The sequence below is a fragment of the Ambystoma mexicanum genome, chromosome 11 (genome assembly GCF_040938575.1).
Source record: "Ambystoma mexicanum isolate Mex_15411 chromosome 11, UKY_AmexF1_1, whole genome shotgun sequence".
Classification (NCBI taxonomy): domain Eukaryota; kingdom Metazoa; phylum Chordata; class Amphibia; order Caudata; family Ambystomatidae; genus Ambystoma; species Ambystoma mexicanum.
Window position 1 is genome coordinate 854,622,348 of NC_090934.1, and position 25,857 is coordinate 854,648,204.

General features: G+C 48.0%; 1 protein-coding gene across 2 annotated transcripts in view; it reads left to right on the plus strand.

Annotated features, from left to right (window-relative positions):
• Positions 1–25,857, plus strand: part of SAXO4 (stabilizer of axonemal microtubules 4) — a 438,314-nt gene that overhangs the window by 85,044 nt on the left and 327,413 nt on the right. Inside the window, exon 2 of one of the 2 annotated variants that reach the window (XM_069623878.1) lies at positions 10,889–11,046. The exons of the other annotated variant lie outside the window; for it this stretch is intronic. Within the exon in view, the coding sequence (XP_069479979.1) occupies positions 10,941–11,046 (106 nt within the window). The 5' untranslated portion in view covers positions 10,889–10,940. The remainder of the gene's footprint in view (positions 1–10,888; positions 11,047–25,857) is intronic. 2 annotated transcript variants of the gene reach the window in all.

The window sequence follows — 25,857 nt, forward strand, 5'->3', positions numbered from 1 at the left end:
CTGGCTTCTTTCATTAACAGAATGAGTTCATTTATGCTTGGAAGAGGGTAGTTATCTGTGATGACTTCCAAGTTTAAACTCCGTAGATCTATGCATACTCTGAGTTCCTGTGATTCTGGTTTCTTTATAAGCACGACAGGGCTCAGCCATTCAGATGCTTCGATTTCTTCGATGACACCCTCCATCTTCATCTTTTCCAACTGACTTCTGAGGATGTCCCTTGCCGTGGCTGGTACTGGCCTCACTCGGTGCTTTACAGGGACCGCATTCCTTTGAAGCACTATTTTGTGCAGAAAACCCTTAATGTGCCCCGGCTCCTCCGAGAAAAGTGTTGGGTACTTGCTTTTGACGACAGGTCCGCTCGTCACCCTGACCGACAGGACCTGATCTTCGGTGCTAGGATCCAGTCTGATTTTTAGCTTGTCTTGGTCGTCCCACCCTAGCACTGCTGGGCCTTCGTGAGTGAAATAGACCCTGGTTGTGGTTTCCCTTCCTTTGAATTCTACTTTGGCTTTGATGTATCCTAAAAGTTCGACTGACGCCCCTCCAAAAACCGTGGGTTTGTGCCTCGTCATAAGCACTTGTACCTTTTCTTTTCCCACCATGTCCTTATACGTGCGAAGGGGAATGATCGTTAGATCCGAACCTGAAATTGCCATAACCCTTGTTTCCATGCCATCAATCTTGATCATGCAGTGGGGTTTCTCTCCCCTTGCTCTTGTGCTGTTCACCATGATGACTGTGGGTCTTCCTTCATCTTCTGAGGATGATTCTTTCTCCGTATTGCGATCTGCATTAAGGCTGGAGACTTTCTTGTTCCTCCACCGACACACAATGGAGAAATGGCCAATGCGTTTACAAATGGAGCACTCCTTGTCTCTGGCTGGGCACTCCCTGTCAAACGCCAGGTGTTTCGTGCTGGTGCACCTGTGACACTTTAGGGGTTCTTTCCTGTTCCCTCTCCCTTCTCTCGTGTCGGTTGCCGGCCTTTCTCTTCTTGCATGGAAACCCACTACTTGTATTTCAGCGGAACTGTGGGCCCCAGTAAGCTCCTTTCGTCTTCCCGCCGTTTCCTCGACTGCTCTGGCGATCTCAATCGCTTTCTCCAACTGCAGTTCCTTTTCAACAATAAACTTATCTTGGACCTTCCGACTGTTAGTGTGGACGACCAACATGTCACATATGAGGCTCTCCGCATTGTTGCCAAAATTACACAGCGCTGCTGATTCCCTCAGCTTGGTGACGTAATCGTCAACTGGTTCAGACATTTCTTGCCTTCGCGTGTAAAACCGTATCCTGTGGAGCACTGTGTTCTCTTTACTGGCAAACCTTTTTATGATTCTCCTGACCGCCTCCTTGAAAACATCGTCATTGTCGCCAGCCACCGGTATCGGGGTGAGACTCTCGAATATTCTTTGTCCTTCCACTCCCAGGGCATTTAGTAACATGGCCCTGCGCCTCGCCGCTGAGAAACCTGCCCCACCTAGAGCCTCCACATATGTCGTGAATAGGGGCTGCCATTGTGGCCATGGGATGGCAGGCCTACCTGGAGTTTGGAGAAAGGGTGGCGGTGGCGTTGCTCCTTGCATGCTCTTCTGTGAGTTCTGGTGGTGATCCTCGTCGCCAATTTATGTAGTAAAATGCTTGTAATGAAGACAGGGGTCTCTGAGCTTGTAACGTTGTATTTATTCTATCATTGGTTTCATGCAGGATGCACACAACATGTGTGCCTCAATAACGGAGGCCAACGGGCCTAATGTGGCTAGGAGGCAGCTGCCTTATGTCCGTGTCCAAGATTCAAGAGGAGCGGGCCCCGTATGAGGAGGGCTCAGCAGGACGCACCTTATCGCGTCCTCCGCTCGTCCCGTAGTGCGCGCGAAGCGCGCGGGGCGGAGCTTTGGTACGCGACGAGATCTCGCGAGAGCATGCGCTCTCGCGATATCTCTACACTCGGGTACCTCGATGGGATCATCGATGGTGCCCGTTTACGCTAATGCTTTCATGTTTCAGTTCGAAAGTAAGCATGTATTGGAACACCCCATATGGGCATCATACAGTTTAACCTGGAAGAGGTCCATTGATGACATTTTCTGCATTTGGTGTGGCACCCGAGACGACCTAGATCAGTTTTTTGAATACCTTAATTCAGTGCACCCCTGGATCAAATTTACTATTGAGATTGGTAACCCTTTCCTACATTTTCTTGATGTTAACTTGAATATTGTTAACAATAAGATTGCTACGTCTGTGTACCATAAACCGACTGATGCAAACAATTTGCTTCATTATTCCAGCATTCACCCGAGGGCGATGCTCCAAAGTCTACGATACAGTCACATTTTACGCCTTAAAACGATTATTTCTGACCCAGAAATCCTAGATAAGGAATGCACAAACCTTGTTGATAAATTTCAGAACAGAGGCTACCCAACAGAAACTTTGGAAATTGCTAAAGACAGAGCTTCAGAGATCTCTCGTACAGATTTACTGAAACCTAGATCTGATGTTAAAGATACCCCACTTCTATACATATCAAAATTCTCAAGACAGAGTTTTCAGATCACAAAAAGTATAAAGAAACATTGGAATATTCTTCATAATGATCAAACTCTATTGGAATTGTACCCCACACCACCAATGATGTGTTTTAAAAGGGGTAAAAATATAAGAGACAAGTTGGTGAAAGCTGAAAGAACACCAAAGGAGAAACAACTCTTCCTAGCCACTAAAAAACTAGGCACCTGCCCCTGTTTAGGGTGCACACACTGTAATAACACAATTAAAGGCAATGTAGTGACTCACCCTAGGAATGGTCAAACTATTAACCTAAGAGACTACTCCACGTGTCTTACATCAGGAGTCATTTATATGTTGAAGTTCCCTTGTGGTAAAGTGTATGTAGGACAGACCAAAAGACTTATCAAATCAAGACTGTCTGAACACAAGTCGAACATAAGATGTAACAACCAATACTCACCAGTAGCCCGCCACTTCAACTTGCAGAAACATTCAATTGCCCAACTAAAATTCCAGGTACTTGAAGTTGTCAAACGACCCACAAGAGGAGGTGACTACCAGTCACTCCTATTACAAAGAGAGGCTTACTGGATTGACAAGTTAAACTCTTTGCAGCCCTGGGGTCTAAATGAAGATTTCACATTGAACTGCTTTCTATGATTTGAATTTGTTAATAAGGAATGCTTCACCTTTAATGAACAGCATAAACTTGAAAGTTGCATTGTTGTTCTTGTGTCTGTTTGCAATCCAAGGCACAACTTTGTTGGGACCCCTGGATGGTAGCCAAAAAAAACATTGCCTACAAAACCATTGTTAATGTATTTGTTTTTAACTCACATTTCTGTTACTTTGTTAACTTATCAAATTTAATTGTGATCCTTTGTGAAAAAATGCATTTGTCCGATTGAGACTGCCATAGTGTATTATGTTGTCCATGTGAAAAGAGAGATCTATGGTTATTTTCCCTCTTTTTGTACAATTCGAATCAATATTTTCCACTTATTATGGACTGAGATGTTATACGCTGTCATTAGGTGACTAATCTATGACTGTGGTAGGCTTACCCTGATGACTTGACAACTATAGCTATTTTCTCGTGCTATTTTGTCCACTCTAAGATTCGAGCGTTCCGTCCAATTTATGACTCATTACAGTACCAATATCAATTCTAGCCTACATGGTTAGCTATTTTGCACAGCTTTTTTTTTCCCTCCTACTACGTGCGGATCAGTATTCGTACTGCCCGATTTGTACTTCATTTAATACACATGGTGTCTGCACCGCATATATTTTTCTTTTAATTACTCGTGATACGCATGTTAGCGTTTCTTGATTTATATCACTTCTTTTCATTGAACCTCTAGAGGTCTACACTCTATTATAACATAACCTTGTTTCAAGATGGCCGATCTTTTGGCCGGTTACTTTCTAGTCCCTCTTCTTCATCTGGAACTTTAGTCCTCTATTTATTGCCATGGTCGCGTGGCGTTTCCATGGTTCGTGAACAACAAGCCGCCTGGCAGAACAGACCCTGTTCAGAGCTGTCCCCTCACGCTCCAGGTAAGGGCGAACGCATTCGCATTTGACAATCTAGGGACCAGGTATAAAGTTCCCTAGTCTGATTATCACTTTCCTCCCTATATTCTCTTTAGTTGGGGCCCTGCCTAATCTATCACTGCCGGATTCTCCCACGGTTGACTGGCCAAACAACTTTGACATCAGTTTCACATTGACTTCTAGAATTTTGCCATGTGAACATTCTCACTACGGTGATTTAATACATATTTGTTTGCCTTTACTAAACACCTCGTTATGTCTCCATGACTCCATATCAGATTGCTTAGCGCATTACACTAATCTGGACCCTATTTTGCTTCTCTTTAATTCTTTACAGCATGTTCATACGCATGACAACATTTCCATAGACTGAGGCACTCCTGTAGTGACGGCGGGAAAATTGAGTTCTACACCTAGTGTGGATTTCTCCTTTCTCTGTTGATTATTTACCACTCTCCATATTTTTTGTTAGATAGGTTACTCGATCTTCAATGTTATTTACTAATGTCTGTTACGTTTGAACATTTAGCTTAGCACTTATAAGGCTCTGTTATCTCCAGATTTCTAGCATCTTCTTTGGAATACGCCTTCTCTTAAGGAAAAGACTGATGTACTAAGACAGATTGATTATTTCTTCTTGCACTATCCGGTTCCATGTTTCCAGAACTTTCTGCTTACAGAGGTAATTATTCTTTCATTACTTCGACTCTAGATCGATATAGCCTAGGTACCATTAGATATTTTCTCTCTATATTTTTTTCAGCCTATTTTTCACCACCCACTGGAGAGGTCCCACTAGGGGTAGGATTCTACTGAACTTGAAAATTAAGTACTTAATGCTGTCACGTTCACAGGATGGGGGCTACCAATTGACCTTTAATTTCTCTTCCTAACATGGATAATTGAATTCACCTTTTAATGTTGCATGAATGACAATGCATATTATGATATGTTACATCCTTTCAATTCCCTAATTTCTAGGGATAGAGGAAGCTTTCAAATACAACAAGTGTTACTAATGATCAAATTGAAAACAGTGGATATGATATGAACAGTCAATGAATTGTGTCTACAAAACTGTCTTTTCTGAATATGTGTTTTCTTTTTATATTAAGAGTCCAAATTTGGCCTTATGAAGAAGAGGAGAACTTCCTCGAAACGCATCGCTAATTGATTTGGATTTCATTTTTCTTCAATTTGAGCTTCATCTATTGATACCATTTTGTTTCTATGTACTGTAAATAACCTTTTTTTGAGCTATAATTCCTGTTGAAAATAATATAGCTTGGCTATAAATATATTATTTTATCTTACATCTCTGTGTTTGACCATATTTGTTAGTAACAAATGCATGTACAATGTATATAACTTTATTTGAAGAACTGGATTGGATTAATCCAAACATTTGAAAGTGTGCAGGGGACGGGAGGGTTCCCAAGTTGAATCCTCTTTCTTTTCATGACCACTCCCTTCCCCAAGTTCAGTTCAATGGGGTTCATTCAAGGTGGGTAGTATGCACAGTTCAAAGATTTCCCATACATCTGTTAGGCTTTCCTCGCCTATTTTAATGTCAGTTCCATATGCATCACAGTTCTCTTCAAGGGTTTCTTTTGGGCTTCCCTCACCCTGCTTCAAACAGCTCTGCTTCTCAGAGCTTAACAGGTTTCCCTTGCCTGTCTTCGAACACTTAAGCATGGCTGAAAAACTTTCCTTTAAACAGCTCCATTTCTCAGAGCTCGGGGAAAACTCCCTTGCCCAACTTTTGTACTTCTCTTTCACAATGTTCTGCTGTCAGAGACCTTCCCAACTGCATAGTATTATCACCCCTATGCATGACCACTCTGACAGCAGGGTCCTTATTATCATCGCCTTCCCAGAGACATTCGCAACTGCACTTGATTATAATCCCTATGCGTGACCACTCTGACAATAGGGTTGGTTTCTCATTATCCATGCCTCTTGCACTTGCATTTGCAGCATGAGCCCATGGCCACTATGTTCCTCATTTCACAAAAGCATATAGTTCATTGGGATGTGCCCACAGCAACTCTGTTCCTCGTTTCACAAAAATGTCCGTTCACTTTCACATTAGCCTTTCAGGATCTCAGCAAGCTCTCTTTCCCTCATGCCCTTCCCTTCAATGGCTTTTAACCCATTTCATTTTCATTATTCAAAGTTCTTTTATCTTTCATGAAGCGTTCAATAACGTGTCTTCTCAAACGGCAGCGCTCTGTTACTTTGTTTCTCATTGGCTCCCTCGCCAGCTAAATACTTTCAAGCTTTCAATTCAGTGTCTTAAGCGTAACCTTGCGTGTAACACTGTAGCTTGCACAATCGAGCGTATCACAAACCTGGCTCTCCCTTTCTTTGAACTCACCGGCTGTGGTTGCTCTCGCGCTTCTTCAATTGTTCAAATCTTCAAGGTGAGGGTCTTGCCTACCTGCCGCTCAGACACTCCCTGGTGGCCTTGCGGGACAGGGGTGTAAACTAGCAGTTTACTGGTGCATGGAGGAAAGGTACACCTTATATGCAGATGCATATGCTGGCTCCTCGGCTCCCTTCTCTGAACTCTTCTGGCTTCTTGGAGACACTGCTCCCTCGCCACGCTTTTGCCTGCCTTAACTCGCAGCATGTCAGCGTCTCGGCATCCTGTTTCTCCTGTCCTGGTTCTTTGTAGCTCTCTCCCAGCTGCTCCTCCATCTCGCCATCCAGCTTTCCTTCGTTCTCGGCCCCTGCCTTCCTCTGTGTGTCTTCCTGTGCTCGACCTTTTATAGTTTGAAAAATGGTCCATAAGTTTCAGGTGTGTGTGTGATTGTGATTGAGTGCCTGACCTTGCCTGGCTTTATTAGTGGGACAAGGCCAGTACATGTTACTAGTGGTAATCTTCCTAGTTTCAGTCTTCCTCTTCCTCGTCCCAGTAGTTGGGCTGTTAAGGAAAGGGGGTGAGTTATGGGAGTTGAGGTGTCCCATAAAGGTAGAGGGAATATGGGGTGAATAACTTCCAGGAAATTGGGTATCCCATGTCTCATCTTCTGGTGTCTCCTCCCCACTCTCTGAGGACCCCCTACCTAGGTGATCCTCCCTCGCTTGTCCATCCCTAGGGTCGGAATCCAATAGCGATGGCCCTTCCCTGGCAACCTGAATAAGAGATCCCCGGGGCTGAGTCGTGAAACACCTTCTGGTGTTCCACGTATAGAAGGAATCACATTCACACAAAAAGGAATGTCCCAGCATTGCTTCAAGTTAACTTGTATTTAATACTTAAGTGTTCAAATACCCAAAGCAATAGCCTACCCCACACCCTCACCCCCAAAACAATACCCTCCCCACACCCTCATCCGCAACCCAATACCTCCCCACAACCTTATCCCCAACATAATATCCTTGCTGCCTGTGTGACACGTGTCCATTACCTTCTCCTCTTGGAAACGTTTGTTGCGGTAGTAGCAGCACGAGAGGTGCAGCGCTGAGAGTGCCTTGGTGGCGTGCTCACCACAGATCCCTCAGTAGGGGTGGCTGAAATGTAACTGCCCGGTTCACTGCCGCAGACATGCTGAAGGGTGAGGATGATGGCCCTGGAGATGTTCTCATTGGTGGCCGACATTTGCACACACAACTATGGTACCCTTAGGCTCATGGGGGAGGTACTTGCAGTTCCCACAGCAGCACAGCAACACAGTTGGCCCAGGGCACTGGACACCCTCCTGGAGGCATGGAGCACCACATCAAGCTTTACCCGTGGGGCAGATTGTTGCCCCTCAGCCATGCACTACATTGCATTCAGCCTCCGCTCCATCTGTGTGAGCCTCTCCCAGATGTCATCTGTGGTGCGTTGTGGCACTGGTCTTGGTGAGGGTTGGAGGTGCGTTCCCCGGCTGGCGGGCGCCTGCTCACCAGGCACCTCATCATCATCTGCCTTTGATTTCGGGTTCTCCGTATGGTGCCAATGGAGGGCACAGTGAGAAGACAAGGGGAAGGGAGAAGACCGCATTGGTGAGTGTCCGAACAAGGGGCATGATCCCTGTGACATGTTTCTCGCAGGGGCCCCTGGAGAGGAGGAGCCAGGGGTTCCAGTGTCAGGTGCTGCTGTGACAGCGGCTGTGGTCCCGGTGTCCACTGTAGAGTCCGGTACCACTGCCACGACTGTGGCAGGTGTGCCTGTGTCCCCATAGGTGCTAGCAGGAGGGCCCTTGGACTGGGCTGTTCTGGGAATCACCTTCTGGGGAATGCCCTTTCTGCATGTGCCATGGCTTGCTCCATTCTTTGCACTTGGTGGTCCAGGCGTGCCAGACCCACGGGTGCCCTCCATGGGGATCTGGGTGTCTTGTGTGCCTGTTGTAAGACAGTAAACAGTGTATCATTACCCTTATTGGAAGGTTGTAGGGTGTGCTCTCGTGCAGGTTATGCAATGTACAATGGAGTCACAGTGACATAACACCCCATGGTGACATTCTTCATGTGACAGGCAGTATGGCAGTATGATGGATTAGTGGCATCATGTTTAATTGTGAATCTCAAGTGTTGGGTGTGTGTGCATTGCCTGGCCTGTGTTGTCATGTACTTGACGGCTGTGTAAGTGAATGTGTGCCCATGTGAGTCTGGCCCATTGTTTATGCATATCCTCTTCACCTGTCACATGAGGGATGCCCTGCTAGCCATGGAAGTGTTGGTGTGACATTTGACATTTGGTGGGAAGCACTCTTTACAGAGGCCTTATTGCTACTGCTTTGTTGCATTTCTTGGGTGTTTGACGCAGACATCTGCAGCTGTTGCATGTATTCCATATGTGCAGTGTGTGGCAGCTCTTCGGCAGATGTGTTCTTAAATGGGTGTTGAATGTTGCTTGCACAAGGTGGTGGGGATATACCTTGTAAATGGGTGACTGACCATGATATTGTTGTACCAAGGTTGTTTGGTATGTCCTACATGAGGGCCACATCCATGTGAATGGTGTGCATTTTAGGGCATTCTCGCCTACCATGCCCATTGATGTACTGGCCCATGGTGTTTCATGTGTTGTTTCTACATTGGCTGTGTGACTTCAAGTGTGTCTGTTGCCATTCCATTGTAGTCAGGGTCGGATTGGCCCCTCGTACCCTGGAGGGCCTGGCCCGGTTTGGAGAAAAAAATAATGAAAAATTAAAAATATTTTATTTTTTGCACATTTTTCTTTTTCCTTACAAAAAGCCTTTCATCCTTTTTAGGTTGATAAATGAGTACCAACACAGGTTGGGTGATATTGTATGCATATTTGTTCTATAAAAAAAGAGCTTAAGCGTAAGTGCTATACAATAACATAATATCATGTGGCCTTGGACGTCTGCTTGGATTCACAGTAATTTAGTGTACTTAGGAACAATGGTGTTTGATGCCACTTCTTGTTTTGTCAAGGGGTGAAAGGTCGGGTTTCATCACTTCCACTTTGGAGCGGGGGTCATACTTTGAGGCGAGGGGCACTTTTTTTGGGTGACCGGGCATATTTCTTGTCCCAGTCTGACCCTGATTGTAGTTGTTTTGCATGTGGCCCATGATCCGCTCATATACTCAGCAGGGACTTCCTGGCTGCTGGTACCCGCCTCTGCCGTACCCACACCCTTCAGGCCCGCCATGTGGAGGATGCTTTCACCCTCTCCTCCAACGGTGTGAGCTGCAGTTGGGCCACAGTTCCACCACCCATGGCCACTGTGTCCCTACGGTGGTTAGAGACGAGCATCCGTACCCTGCCGCTTAGGTAATTCCAGCGCTTCCTTATTTCCCAATTCTCATTTCCCACAAATGCCACCTTGTCCCTTATTTTGGTGCATATGGCATTCTTGCGCCGGGGGATGTCTGGCAGTGGTGTGGTCCATATAGCTCCTCTGCATGGGCCACAACCTCTTCTGCCAGCACAGTGAGCCCCTGCTCAGTGAATTTGGGTTTTCTCAGGCGCATTTCTGGCATCTTACCTTTTCCTTTACCTGAGGAAAACTACAAAATGATGTTTTCAAACTCTGTTTAGCTTGCAACACTTGGGTCTCCCATGGATCTTCTAGGGGTTCGTTTACATACTTAAGATACATTGGATGCGGCACAGCTGTCATATGTCTGATTGCAAATAGCATAACGTCTCCTCAGAATCAAATGTATTTGTCCAGACACCCTCTTGAGTTTTTCCATTAAAAGTTGTAATCCACTCTCCCCAGAAAGGATGGTTAATAGGAGTTTCAAATGTTGGTGCAGCAAGATCTTATTTTTGACAGGTGAAGCAGGAATTTTACAGAATTCCCTTTTGTTCTTCTTTTGATGGAATTTTGACTACTACCTGGGATAAAATGACCTGATTATATAGGCTGAGATCACTTAAGTATTAGGCATAGCTTAATTACCATCTGGATTCAGATTACCCAATCATCTGAGCCAGGACTGTGTAGTAGTGTCATTGTAGGATATTGTTTCCATGCATGTTGTTATGTGCATTGTTTTCGTCGTGTCGTTCCGTGGCTCTGTTCCAGGGCTGGCCATTATTGTCAGTGCTGGAGGAGGTTGGCCATGGGGTGCAACTAATAAACGTAGCTGTCCACATACCAGATTGTCTGCCTGGTTCCTGCACCCCACCATAGACTCATTTCGCAACTAGCGAATTATGTACTATGGATACTGGGATGAGAGAATGCACTCCATTTTCCTTACTCTAAGTCATAACGAACACCGCATTTTCTTCAGATCATTTTCTCAGTTGTTATGACCTCATTGTTCCTTGATGTTGCCACAAGGCATGGATGCTCTTGTTCCATTTGTTTTTATAATGACACCTATCTCCCTCTTGTTTGTGCAGCTCCATCCACCTGGACCCTGTGGTGCCCCGCACTGGCAGGTAGAATTGCAGGATGGGCCGGCTTCCCCTATCCACCATAACTCCCCATGTGAAGACCAGTAACGGGGGCAGTGCAGATTCTCTTAAATTCTACTCCACCTCCTATGCCACTTCTTACGGTAGGATTGCTGGCTGTGCGCCGCCCCATTGTAGCAATGCTGACTGTGTTCTTCTGTACTCGGATAGTAGTTATGCTATATTCTGTCGAGGGAAAAAGTGGGGATGTGTGAAATTTTAGTGTACGAGTGCAAGTATTTTCTGACCTACTGTTAAACATGGGCAGTGTAATAGCGATGGCTGTGTCTGGTTCCAGTTTGAGAGTAATGTGTCTGGTGCTCGTTGAAGAGTGTTGGCTGTGCCTTGCATCGGCATAAGAGGATAACATTGTCCTGCGCTAGAGGCACTAGCTGAACTTGAAAATACCGGGCCTTAGTCTGAAAACCTGATGACATTGGCCCTGCTCATTCAGGTGTTATTTAAGCAATATGTCCCGACCTGGTGGCATTACTGCTTCAGGTAATGCCCCCTGGCTCTGGGCTTATTGCTATTAATAGTCCGGCCCATTTTCTCGGGGTACTAATAGTTTCTTTTTTCAGTTGTCAAATGCTCCAGCATTTAGCAATTGAAAAAAGAAAATGAAAAAAAGATGGCCACCATGGAACGGGATATGTAGTCCGTTCTACCTTTCCATGGCAGCCATTCATAAGAGTAAAAAAAAAGTAAACAAAGAGGATGGCCGCCATGGAACGGGGAGAAGGGTCTATGTGTAGTCCCTTCTCCCTTTCCATGGTAGCCATTCAAAAGTGGAGGAAAAAAAAGCAAACAAAGAGGATGGCCGCCATGGAACGGGGAGAAGGGTCTATGTGTAGTCCCTTCTCCCTTTCCATGGTAGCCATTCAAAAGTGGAGGAAAAAAAAGCAAACAAAGAAGATGGCTGCCATAGAACGGGGAGAAGGGTCTATGTGTAGTCCCTTCTCCCTTTCCATGGTGGCCATTCGAAAATGTGACAGGAATCGAAAGGCTTTGTCGGGCTGGTAAGGACTCGGTGAGAGCAATTGAGATCGATTGTTACAATCTCTGTGGGCCTCATTACAATAGTGCCGGTCCGGAAACAACGGTGCCGGGAAGCCTACCAGCACCGTTGTTTCTGGACTGGCACGCTACAACTCTGCGGGCGGGTGCCATCCCGCCTGCCAGGGTCAGACCTGTCTGGCGGAACGGCACCCGCTCGCATAGTTCTCACAGGAGCACCGGCACCATTGTTAATGGTGCTGGTGCTTCCATGTCCCCATTCCCATGGAGTCCTATAGGACTCCATGGGAATGGGGACTAACAAAATTACAGGTGCCTGACTTCCCAGCCACTGGAATAGCCCGGTGGCACCGGGAAATCAGGCGCCGGTCATTTTTTATGGGTCTGGTGCCAACCCGCCGGAAAGCACCGGCAGGGTTACTGCCGGACCTGTAATGAGGCCCATTGTCCCTCGCTGGATACTAATGGTATTTATTTTTTGTCCCCTTGCATATCATCCCATATTTGTCTATGCTTCAGTCTTGATGAACAACTTTGCAGATATAGTGATTTTCATATGCATGTATTTATGGGATTTATATAGTGTGAACATAGGAGGGAAGCAAAGGAGGGCTCTGCGTAGGCGTTACAGGTAGGGTGCAGGGTAGTAACTTGAATGGGTAGTGGGCGTTAGAAGGATTTTGGAGGGGGAGAAGTATAATTGAGTATAGCGATTGGTGAGGTGTTCTTTAAAGAGTGGGGTCTTGAGTAAAATAAATTTCGAACCTCTCAAAGCATCCTACACTAGAAAGCCTGGTAGTGCAGAGGGACAATTCTTCAGGACAGAATGCCTATCCCACGATACCGCAGGACAGGGATGATAGACGCTATGATGCCATGGCCAAGTAGGTTTTCTCTGCTGGCAGTATGGTTTTAAAATCTTCCAATGCCACGTACAGGCTAGAGAGATTTACCCACACCATTTTTGGGAATGCATTTCTAAGGATGGGAAGGACGCTATGTGCGAGTCCCTACAGACTGGTCTTGACTCTGTTGACAACATCAGTAGAGCCAACGCGGCTAGTATAGTAATCCACAGATTTGCTTGGTTGCGGAAGTCAGTATTTGCCCCAGACGTACAGTCCAGGCTTCTCAACATGCCCTTTGACAGCATGCATCTATTTGGAAATAAAGCTGATGAAAGTTTGGAGAAGGGGGGGCCTGCCTAACTAGCCATGAGATAGGACGTGCTTTGTTGCAGCAGCTCCTGCTGATCCGTTGTTGATCCTGGATAACATGCTTAAAACTACCTAAAAGTACTTGGAAATATAGACAAAGACGTCGGAAGGTGCACTCCACGACACCAGCAAACATCAAGCTTCTGGATGCAAACTAGCCGGAGTTGTTCCCTTTTGTGTGTGGGACTCGGAGGGCACGTGTCCCCACAAGATGGCGGACAACAAAGGCACTGTGACCCCGACCGGCGAAACTACGGAGCTGGACTGGGAGCAGTGAGCTGACTCCTGACCAGGTGCCCAACGGAGTATGTATTCGATTTAACAAGCAGCAGCAGGGTGCGGCGAGCCGGCGTGTGGAGGAGCGGATCGTGAGGAAAGTGTAACTGAACGCGTACAAATTGAAGGGAGCTGGCTGCGTGCAGCTGGGCGCCGCGGAGCTGATAGAACGAGGAGCGGCCACCGCGAGCGAACATATATGCAACTGACTGAAGCGCTGAGATACATTGTGGCAGAGACAGTGAGCGCGCCGCAAGCAAGGAAGGCTACATAAGTAGCAGATGCTTGCATTGTGATAAAAGAGCTTGGGTGGCAAAGTGAAAAGACACGCTAAGGCGCGAACATTGTGCTGAGAGTGGAGCCATTGGGATTCCAGCAGAAAGGCAGCTGGAGCCCATACATAAGTAGCAGATGCGTGTATTTTGATGGAAGAGCTCACGTTGCAAAGAGAAGACACGCGAAGGCGCGAACGTTGTGCTGAGAGCGGAGCCATTGGGATTCCAGCAGAAAGGCAGTTGGAGCCAAATGGAGTTTGCACACTATCGATGCCAGCAGCTGCACACGGCGGAAAGGATACCGTGTAGCAATGCCCACGAGAGGTCAAAATATTAACCCACTGAGCTGGCATTGACTGAGGGGGTTTGTCTCTCCCAGAGATAAAGGGGAGAGCAGCATTGAGAAGTGTGAGGCCTCTGCGGCACTGAAGCCTAGTGGAGGACCCCGGGGAGTGCATGATCCAGAAAGTAAGAGCCATTACAGAGGGGCACAGCGCATAAGGAGGAATCAAGCTAATGAGGACACATGAGAGACTGCTGCGGATATGAGAAATGGTGTGAATAGCGCAAGGAGCCAATGGGATGGGTGCTCATTTGGTGAGAAAGAATAGTCCCTAAGGTACAGCAAAGCAACTCGATATGTGAAAGGACGGAACCCACTCGGTGAAATAGCCCATCGTGCACAACTTACACAGGGGCTCCTCGAGGACAATTGCCCCAGGCTTGGAGGGATACACTGGCGGTGCATCAAGATAATGAAGCAGGATTGATACACCATAGTCCAAGCAACTAGGGATACATAACTAAGGCGGCAAGATGACAGGGCGGGGGGCTGTAAGTAAGAACAAAAACAAACAATCCACGATGGAGGCATTCGCCAAAACGCAGCAATCTCCTGCGACGACAACGCCCAAAGGCGCGACAGCACCTGTGGAGAGCACCTTGGTGACTGAAAATCACCAGATACTAGCGGCAATTATGGAGCTGAGGGACTCATGGGGATCAGTGATGACCGATCTGCGCACTTCCCTGGAGGCTAAAATAGACGCAGTGGGCATAGAAGTCACCCTGCTGCGACAAGATGTTAGGACATTTGCGGAGAGAACGAGCAGCCTGGAGAGTGCGGTGAAAACCAACACGGGCACTAGCACCAACAATGCAAAGGCGGTTCACGTACTGAAGCATCAGATAGCTAACCTGGAGAATCGTGCGGAGGAAGCGGAAGGGAGGGCGAGAAGGAACAATATCCGCGTGGTCGGACTGCCGGAGGGGGAGGAAGGCCAAGACCCTACAGACTATGTTTAGAACCTGATCCTGCAGGAAATAGGGCCAACAAACTCTCGCAGGGATTCGCAGTGGAACGCGCACACAGAGCCCTTACGAGGAGGCCGAAGCCTGGTGCCCCTCCCCGTGCAATCATTGCAAAGATACTGAACTATAAAGATTGCAAGAAGATTCTAGAGTACTTCCGTAAAGGGGGAGCAATTGAAAGAGCTTCAAGCACCATCACGGCGTATCCTGATTATACAATGTTGGTCCAGAGGCAACGGTACAGCTATGTGGCAATCAAGAGGAGGTTACGCATGCCTGGAATCAAATATATGCTTTTGTACGCCGTGAAACTGAAAGTGTTGCAAAAAGGCAGGATGTTCTTTTTTGACACTCCGGAAGAAGCAGCGACATGGCTGGACCTGCAGGGTTGCCTGGAACGAGAAGCGGAGCAAGCTCAAGAGGAACACGATAAGTGACTGGGATGATGCATGTATATTGATATGACGCAGTGCGGGTATCCCAGCACTAACTGTGAGAGAGATTAAGATAAAGGGGTGTGACTGTGTAAGACGGGTATATGGCGATGATACCTTGGACTGCGTTGAAGATAATGGACTGGAACATAGCAGTTTGTATTAACTTAAGTAGTAAAGTGTGGTTGGACTGAAGCAAATAGGAGCTGCAGGACGAAAGCACACTACCCCCGTACAATAGTAGCAGTAGTAGGATAGCCGTTAGGGCGTCTTCACCCTGAGGAGCTTCGAGTATAGGCGATAGCCAGAAAGAGCTAGATGTGGGGGTGCCTGAGATCCAGGGATGGAGCTGGGCAACAGTTGAGGGGTGTGTTGTTGGGGATGGGAAGGGAGGGGAGAGGGGGTAGGACTGGGGAGTTTGGTGTGTGTTTGGTTTTGGGGAGTTTAAACCGGGGGACGAGCCTATACAGAATGGAACGGAACTCAGATCAAGACTGCACCTGTGGGGGGTGGAATGGGACTCTGACAAGCCATGGAGGACCTTAAAATAGTTACATGGAATGTAAGGGGGCTCAATAGCTATCTAAAGAGAAACAAGGTCATGTTGTACCTGCGCAGGCAAAAAATAGATATTGCACTGTTACCAGAGACCCACCTGACAAGAGATAAAATGGATATGATCACTGGGAAGTGGAAGGGAGTGACGGTGGGCTCAATATATTCAGCCTATGCCAGGGGTGTGCTTATTTGGGTGGCGCCACATGTCTCATTCCAACGGTTGCATGAGGTAGCTGAGACAGATGGGAGGATGGTTATATTGAGGGGATTGGTGGAAAATAGGGAGATAAGCATAGTAAATACGTACACCCCGAACCAGAACACAGCAGCGTACATTAGAACATTGTGTACTAATTTGAGCATGTGTGTGGGGAGCGCGGTGATTTGGGGGGGGACTTTAACTGCGTACTTAACCCAAGGGTGGATAGATTGTATGGAAAGATGGACAGACCCGCCCCTGCTGTTAAAGCGCTGCAAGCATTGCTAGGTGAATTTGGTCTAGAAGATGCATGGAGAATGAGACACCCCCAGGAGAGACAATATTCGCATTATTCTGCCCCGCAGCAGTTACACACAAGGTTGGACTATATCTTCACAATGGAGAATCGCGATGGGGTGGAAGACATGCCATAGACCGCGAGTGAAGGTGTGGTGGAAAGATTTGCAGAAATGGGCGGAGGCAGAAACCATGGTATTACAAGAAACGAGTAATGCTGCGGGGGAGGGGGAGACAGAGTCCCTAATGGCCTGGAAATTACTAATAGCAGAACTGTTTGGGTCAATACGAGACACAGCAGAATCCACAGAAGGAGAGACCCTACCACAGGATGCAGGAATGGAATGTGTAAAGTAATAGGCTCGGAATGGGGGGCGGGACAAGGGAAGCAGTGGCTAGTAGTAAGCAATGTACAATGGAATTGTTGATATATGCCGGTTTGGTTTGTATTGTTTGGTTGAAATTAATAAAATGTGTTATAAAAAAAAAAAGAAAGTTTGGAGAAGCTGCCAACTTCCAAGACAGCATCCAAATCCAGGTGTGCCCTGGAGGGGTAGGTCCGTTCGCTATTACTCTGCATTCGGAAGAGGCAGAGGACAGCCAGCTCAAAGAGGACATAGAAAATTCCCCTGTGGTGGACAGGGAAGAGGTACTAAGACTGCAACAGCAGAGGCTGCCTTACCTTCAGCCACTGCGTCAGCTGCCCCAGAACCTCTCTGAGGTCTTCTTACACAAGACTGCAGTAGGAGGCAGGTTATCACAGCATCTGACAGAATGGCAGACTATTAGTTCAGATGCTTGGGCACTGGAAACAGTTGCCCATGGTTACTGTCTACCTTTCCTGCAAAAACATCAGAGTCATCCACCGGGGAACAACTCTTTGAAAATTCCAGATTCGCTCCTTAGGCAGGAGATTGTAATCCTGCTAGAGAAAGGTGCTATAGAACCAGTACCTCTAGCGGAGAGGAACAAGGGTTGGTACTCCCCATATTTTCTAATTAGAAAAAAGAACAGACGATTGAGAGCCATCTTGGATTTAAGAGACTTGAACAATTTCCTCAGGAAGGACAAGTTCAAGATGGTAACTCTTTCTCAGATCCTTCAGGCTCTCCAGCATCAGGATTGGATGGTATCATTGGACCTTCAGGATGCTTACTTTCATGTGCCGATCCATCACAAGCACAGAAAGTAACTGAGGTTCGCCGTTGGCGGGTCTCATTATCAGTTTTGGGTTCTGCCATTTGGGCTGACCTCCGCCTGAGGGTTTTCACCAAGCTAATGGTGGTATGGCAGCTAGTCTCAGGAGAGGGGGGAATCATGTCTACCCCTAACTGGATGATTGGTTGATCAGGACCAGTTCCCCAGAACAGGCCCTGGAACATCTCAAGTCCACCTGTCACTGCCTTCACAGGCTGGGCTTCTCCCTCAACTTCAAGAAGCCCCGCATGATACCATCACAAAGACTCCAATTTATCGGAGCAGTTCTGGATGCATCCCTGGGAAAAGTCTCGCCACCAGAGGTGAGGGCTCAAGACATTTTGCAGATGGTGACCAAATTCCAGAATGCCCAGCGTCTACCTGCCTTTGATTTTCTGAGGTTGCTCGGCCTTTTGACATCCTGCATTTCTCTAGTGCCAGAGGCTCGCCTGAGAATTTGATCTCTCCAGTGGGCTCTCAGGACCCAGTGGTCACAATTCTAAGGAAGGATGTCAGATCTCCTACTAATCCCAAACTGTCAGGCTCACTCCTGGATTCCGTCAATTTCACCCCTCTTCCCGGAGTGCCCCTTACACCCTCCTGCTCACCTGTAGACTCCTCGTCCGATGCGAGTCCGAATCTCTTTATTCTCAATGCCTCCTCTCTGGAGTGTGGATGAGGTCTGCCTCGAGAGGAAGCCACCCTGCCCCTCTGATACGGGGCCTAGGGGGCCCCCGTACCGGGGCAGACCGATTAAGGGGAAAAAGCCGTTAGGCACAAAAAACCCCTTCCTTGATGAAGATGGCAGCAGGATACAAGATGAGAACCGTGTAACTTGATCCAGCCGATAAGCAAAACCACAGTAAGTAGAGTAAGGCGACTGTTCCAGGGGGGAAACAATATTACAAAGCTGGGAAGGCCAATGAAATGGGCTGAGGGGAAAGGACCCAGGAGAACAGGGAAGAGAGAGAACGAGAGAGCCAAAGTAGAGCAGAGGCGAGCTGAGAGCGAATAGAAAGTCGGCCAGCAAACAGGAGAGAGAGCGGCAGAAGCCGCAAAGGAAAGGAACGAAGCGTACCAACCCGGAAGCCTAACGCGAAAAGGTTGCAACGCGCTTGCTTCCGGGTTGGCGCTCGTTAAAAGTACGTCGCCGGTCGGATGGCTGGAAGACTAGACCGCTGCCGAGGAAAGCGCGGGCGGCGTGACGGCTAGGTCAATGGCCGCTCCACCGCCAGCGTCTCCACAGCTGCCAGCGACCGCCGTGCGTGACAGTATACCCCCCTCCAGACCCGAACCCACCGGGTTTCCCTGGATGTGTCCGGTGAAAACGCCTGACAAGCCTAGGCGCGTGTACATGCGACCTGGGCTCCCAGGAGTCCTCTGAACTGGGATAGTTCTTCCATGACACCAGGTATTCCAACCTACCCTTACGATATCTGGAATCTAAGATGGCAGATACCTCATATTCTTCAGGTATAGACTTGGGATTTCTCAATAAGCCTGTAGTCTTCCTAACTGGGGTGCTTGGATCTACTGGGCAGAGAAGGGAGGAGTGAAAGACTGGGTGCGTCCGATACATGGACTTGGGAAGTTGTAATTTGAAGGCCACTGGGTTAATCCTCTTGATTATCTTGAAGGGACTTATATATCGTGGCGTTAGTTTGGTCGAATGTACCCACCTAGGTAAGTATCTAGTAGATAACCAGACCCGATCGCCCTCCTTCCAGTCAGGACAGGGTAAATGAGCTCGATCAGATAGGTCTTTGTACCTGCGTCTAGCCGAAGCTAAACTCTGTTGAGCTGTGGTGTGGGCTGTAGTTATTAGATCCAGGGTAGATTCAATGGTGGGTATATTAGTAGGTGAGGAAAAAACTGGGAGAATACTGTGAGGATGATAGCCATAAGAACAAAAAAAAGGGCTGAGTCCCGTTGCCGAGTGTACAGCGTTATTATACGCAAATTCGGCGGTGGGTAGAAGGTTCACCCAATTGTCCTGATTTTTATTGACATAACACCTAAGGTATTGCTCGAGAGTAGCATTAAGCCGCTCCATCTGACCGTTGGTCTGAGGATGGAAGCCTGATGACAAAGCCCTCTCTATTCCTAACCGTTGACACAGGGCACCCCAGAATCGAGATGTATACTGACTACCCCGGTCAGAAATAATCTTGTCAGGAAGTCCGTGGAGCCTAAAAATGTCCCTGAGAAAAACATCGGCCATCTCGGTGGCTGACGGCACTCCCCGCAATGCGGAAAAAATGGGATAGCTTGGTGAACGTGTCAATCGTAACCATGAGACAAGTCGACCCCTGGGATTTGGGCAGGTCCACTATAAAGTCAGTAGAGATGTGGGACCATGGTCGGCTTGGCAAGTCCGGCTGCAGAAGCAACCCGTAGGGTTTGTGGGTGGAGTTCTTATTCTGGGCGCACACAACACACGTTTTACAGTGTTGCCTTACATCTCGGGAGAGTGAAGGCCAAAAAAAAGACCGAGAAAATAGCTCTAAGGTACCTCAGACTCCCCTGTGCCCTGCGGTTACATGGTTGTGACCCCATTCCAGAACCTTAAGCTGTAAGGACTTAGAGGGAACGTACAGACGCTGTCCCACTAGTAGAAGACCCTCAGACCAATGGATTTGAGAACGTAAGTCACCGGGTACTGTGGTTGCCAAATCAGGTTTGGTTACTGTCTTAATCTCTTGCACAAACGAGGAAACTATCCCCACGATTTTGTTTCGGGGAAACATAGGGTGGCTAACGGAGGAAGAGTGGTAGTCCGTAGACCGACTTCAAGACAGGGCGTCTGCCAAGTTGTTTTGGGTGCCAGGAATGTAGGTAATGGTAAAGTCATACTGGCTGAAGAAATGCGCCCAGCGAGCCTGCCTTGAATTGACACATTCCATATTACGGAGAATCTTCAGATTCTTATGGTCAGTACGTAATGTAAATGGATGCGTTCCGCCTTGTAGCAGGTGTCTCCATTCTTCACAGGCCACTTTGAGAGCCAAAAGTTCCTTTTCAATAACAGAGTAGTTCTGTTGACTTGTGGAAAGAGTCTTGGAAAGATATGCAATGGGATGTTCCTTGCCATCCTTCAGTTGAAGGAGTACAGCACCTAAGGCGCTCGCAGAGGCGTCGGCCTCGACTATAAAAGGCTGGTCTTGATCTGGTAGAGATAGAATAGGAGCAGAACAGAATCTCCTTTTGAGATCGATAAAGGCTTGATCAGCTAGTTCCGACCAGAGAAAAGGTTTGGCGTCTTTTTTAAGTAGAGAGGTAATGGGCAGCACAATCTGCGAAAATTGGCTGATTAACTTCCTGTAGAAGTTGGCTAGACCCAGGAACCGTTGGACGTCTTTCAAAGAGGTGGGCGTGGGCCAGTCCAGGATGGCAGATACCTTCCTCGGGTCCATGGTGATGCCTTCCTGGGAAAGAATGTATCCCAAATATGGAACGGAAGACCTATTGAAGAGGCACTTCTCGGGTTTAACTAATAGGTGTTGCGACTGTAAACGATGTAGGACCGTTTGGAGATGTAAGGTATGTTCAGCGGTGGACTTCGAAAAAACTAAGATGTCATCCAGGTATACTATGACACTGAGGTATAACAGATCAGAAAACAGGCGATCCATGAAACGCTGAAATATGGCAGGAGCGTTAACCAAGCCGAATGGCATCACTCGATACTCAAAAAGGCCAAACGGAGTCTGGAAAGCAGTCTTCCACTCGTCCCCATCCTTTATTCGGAGCAGGTGGTAGGCACTCCGGAGGTCTAACTTAGAGAAGGTGGTAGAACCCTGGACGGCTTCCAATATGTCTGTTATCAACGGCATTGGATAGCGGTCACGAACCGTGACCTTGTTCAGACCCGGATAGTCAATGCATGGCCTTAACTCAGAGGAATCTCTCTTAGGTATGAAGAATAGAGAGGCTCCAGCCGGAGATTTGGAAGGACGAATGAGGCCGTTGGTCAAATGAGAATCCAAATAATTGCGAAGAGTCTTCTTCTCCAGTAGAGACAAAGAAAACATGCGGCTAAACGGAACCAGGGCATCTGGCACCAGCTCGATGGCACAGTCTTCCTGCCTATGTGGGGGTAGATCTAAGACAAGATTGTCTTTGAAGACTTCTGTGAATTCGGCCAACTCCGGGGGAACCTTACAAATCTCATTTACTCCTTCTTGTTGGGGAATAAGGACTTGGACCAATTCTTCTGAAGAATGAACTGAACAATTCTGTTTACAGTATGAGGAGGTAAAGGCCATGGTGTTCTGCGCCCAATCGATGAGCGGATTATGCCTCCTCAGCCAGGGAATCCCAAGGATTACTGGGAAATGTGCTGCTCGAATCAAGTCGAATTGTATCTGTTCCGAATGCTGGAATATGCGGACCTTCAATGATACCGTGGAATGGGTAATAGGCCCCGACGAAAGCGGGGAACCATCTACTCCTTCTACCTTCTGGAATTCATCCCGTTTTAGCAGAGGGAGACCTTGTTGGTGTGCCCACATGGTATCCATAAATACCCCTGCGGCACCACAATCCACCAAGGCCATGGTGGTAAGTACTTCTGTCGGAGTTTCCAACTGGATAGGAACAGCCATGAGGCGAGAGTCCAACACGGTTGGGTGTGCAGCTACCGTCATAGTGACATAGGGACTAGCACTCTGACCTCGGTTACTCGTCCCCTTTAGTTCCGAGGTTGTTCGTTTCCCGACCGTTTAGGCGGAACTTCTGGACAGTTCCGAAGTAGGTGTGCGCCTGATCCACAATACATGCAGAGGCCAGCATCCCTCCGACGTCTTCTCTCTTCAGGTGTCAATGGGGATCTAGCGGACCCCACTTGCATCGGTTCTTCCTTGTTACTGGAGTGAGGCAGGGAGGGCAATGAGTGGGCACTCGGTAAAAAGGGGCCAGGGGCTCTTTGCTTCTTCCTTTCCGCCTTGCGTTCACTGAGGCGATAGTCAATCTGGGTAACAATGGAAAATAAATCAGACAAGATGGTGGGGCGGGCTATCCTTGCCAGTTCGTCCTTTATCTCCTCCTTCAAACCCCGGCGGAATATTGTGTACTGGGCCCCTTCTGGCCATCCAGCCTCTGAAGCCAAACGTTTAAAAGTGGAGATATAAGTCAGCAAATCACTGGAACCTTGATGCACATCCAAGAGTTCTTCCGCAGCAACATGTATTATCTCAGGTTGTTCAAAAGTCTGGCGCAGTAAGGTCAAAAAACCCCCGTAGTCTCTGATGATAGGATTCTTTTTGGTCACTAGAGGGGCGGCCCAAGCTAAGGCATTCCCTGTTAAATTGGATATCATAAATCCCACCTTGGTGTGATCATTGAGAAACAACTGAGGTCTAAAGGCGAAATAAATGGAGCAGGCTTCCAAAAATTCCGTGAGGCGCTTCGGAATTCCGTCGAACTTGCCCGAGGATAGGGCCATAGGAGGTAAGTCGGAATCCCTAGGTTCCCGAGTAGAGACCATCTGTCTCAAGACTGCATTATCAACCTTCACGTTCTGTAATTCTACGTTCATGGCCTGGACTGCGGCCACTAGTTCTTGTATTTGTTCTGGGGTGGCCATTTTCCCTAATAGGCGTTGCAAACTGTCAGGCTCACTCCTGGATTCCGTCAATTTCACCCCTCTTCCCGGAGTGCCCCTTACACCCTCCTGCTCACCTGTAGTCTCCTCGTCCGATGCGAGTCCGAATCTCTTTATTCTCAATGCCTCCTCTCTGGAGTGTGGATGAGGTCTGCCTCGAGGGGAAGCCACCCTGCCCCTCTGACACGGGGCCTAGGGGGCCCCCGTACCGGGGCAGACCGATTAAGGGGAAAAAGCCGTTAGGCACAAAAAAACCCTTCCTTGATGAAGATGGCAGCAGGATACAAGGTGAGAACCGTGTAACTTGATCCAGCCGATAAGCAAAACCACAGTAAGTAGAGTAAGGCGACTGTTCCAGGGGGGAAACAATATTACAAAGCTGGGAAGGCCAATGAAATGGGCTGAGGGGAAAGGACCCAGGAGAACAGGGGAGAGAGAGAACGAGAGAGCCAAAGTAGAGCAGAGGCAAGCTGAGAGCGAATAGAAAGTCGGCCAGCAAACAGGAGAGAGAGCGGCAGAAGCCGTGAAGGAAAGGAACGAAGCGTACCAACCCGGAAGCCTAACGCGAAAAGGTTGCAACGCGCTTGCTTCCGGGTTGGCGCTCGTACGTTGCCGGTCGGATGGCTGGAAGACTAGACCGCTGCCGAGGAAAGCGCGGGCGGCGTGACGGCTAGGTCAATGGCCGCTCCACCGTCAGCGTCTCCACAGCTGCCAGCGACCGCCGTGCGTGACACAAACAGAGTTGCACTGGTTCTTCAGTGGTGGGCCTGTCGGTAGAACATCTTGAAAGGAGAACCGTTTTGGCAACCATGGCCGGAGATAACAGTAGTCACGGATGCCTCACTCACGGGGTGGGGAGCACATACCAACGATTTGACCATCAGCGGTCGTTGGTCTCCATCAGAGACCAAGCTACATATCAACCTTTTAGGGCTGAGGGCAATCAGACTAGCGCTGAAGGCCTTCCTGCAATCTGTACAGGGAAGGAATGTCCTGATAATGACGGACAACACAGTGGCCATCTACTACCTCAAGAAGAGAGAAGGTGTAGGGTCACTACCACTGTGCAGAAAGGCAATGCAGCTCTGGTTCTGGGCAATACAAGAAGGAATCTCTCTGTCGGCAGTTCACCTAGCCGGAGAGAGCAACACGACGGCAGATGCTCTGAGCAGGTAGAGCACAGTCTCCCACGAGTGGGAACTAGCTCAGGAAGTCCTTCTGGAGATCTTCACCCTTTGGGGAACCCCTCAAGTGGCTCTGTTCACGACCAGTGCCAACAGGAAGTGCAAACTGTACTGCTCAAGGGAATTCCCTCCGAGAGGAGCTCTAAGAGACGCGTTCGTGGTAGCCTGGGAATTTCCACTCCTATACGCGTTTCCTCCAAGTCCCGTCATTCCTCACGTTATCAGGAGGTTGAGGAAGTTCAGGAAATCCATGATCCTAATTGCCCCACACTGGTCCAGGAGGACGTGGTACCCGGACCTTCTGGACTTGTCCATCTGCTCTCCGATTCGTCTTCCACAAAGAGAGTATCTTCTCTCTCTCTCTCTCTCTCTCTCTCTCTCTCTCTCTCTCTCTCTCTCTCTCGAGGGGGTCGTGTTCTCCATCTGGATATCGGGACTCTCAGCCTTCACGCATGGTTTCTGAAAGGCTGAGATACAAGGATTGGGACCTCCCGGACAAGGTAATGGAGGTGTTGCTTTCGGCCAGAAGGCCAGCAACCAAGTCTTCATACCGCTGGCGCTGGAACACTTTCTGCAGCTGGTGTAAAGGTAAGAATGTTGATCCTTTCCTAGGCAATACACCGATGGTTTTATCTTTTCTATTACATCTAGCAAATCTGGGGCTCCAGATTGGTACCATCAAGGGATACCTAGCAGTGCTTTCTATTTTTAAGTGCACTTCAGAGGATGTCTCCTATTTTAAAATTCCTGTAGTAGTACAGTTCTTAAAGGGTTTAACTAACGTTTACCCTCCTACCCTGTTCCAAGCCACACTCTGGGATCTCAACTTGGTTTTGAACTTTTTGGTGGGCGCTCCTTTCGAGCCTCTACATTCTTGCCCATTAAGACTTCTTACTTTGAAAACCGTATTTTTAATGGCAATTACATCAGCCCGAAGGGTGAGTGAGCTACAGGCTTTATCCTGTAAGCCTTCTCATACTGTTTTTCACAAAGACAGAGTGGTACTAAAGGTGAAGCCTACCTTTCTCCCCAAGGTTGTTTCTGAGTTTTACATTACTCAGAAAACATTACCTTCTTTTTATCCTCCACCTCATCCAGGGAAAGAGGAAGAGAGACTTCACAGGCTCGACCCTAGACGTGCACTGAGCTTCTACATTTCTAGATTGGCTAAACTGCGGCAGGATGACCAGTTATTTGTGTGCTATGCAGGCCACAAATTGGGTCTAGCCATCACCAAGGAAACTATCTCCAGATGGATTATTTTTACTATATCGGAATGTTACAGACTGGCTGGCAAACACGCTCCAGAACATCTGAGGGCTCATACGACCAGGGGTGTTGCAACTTT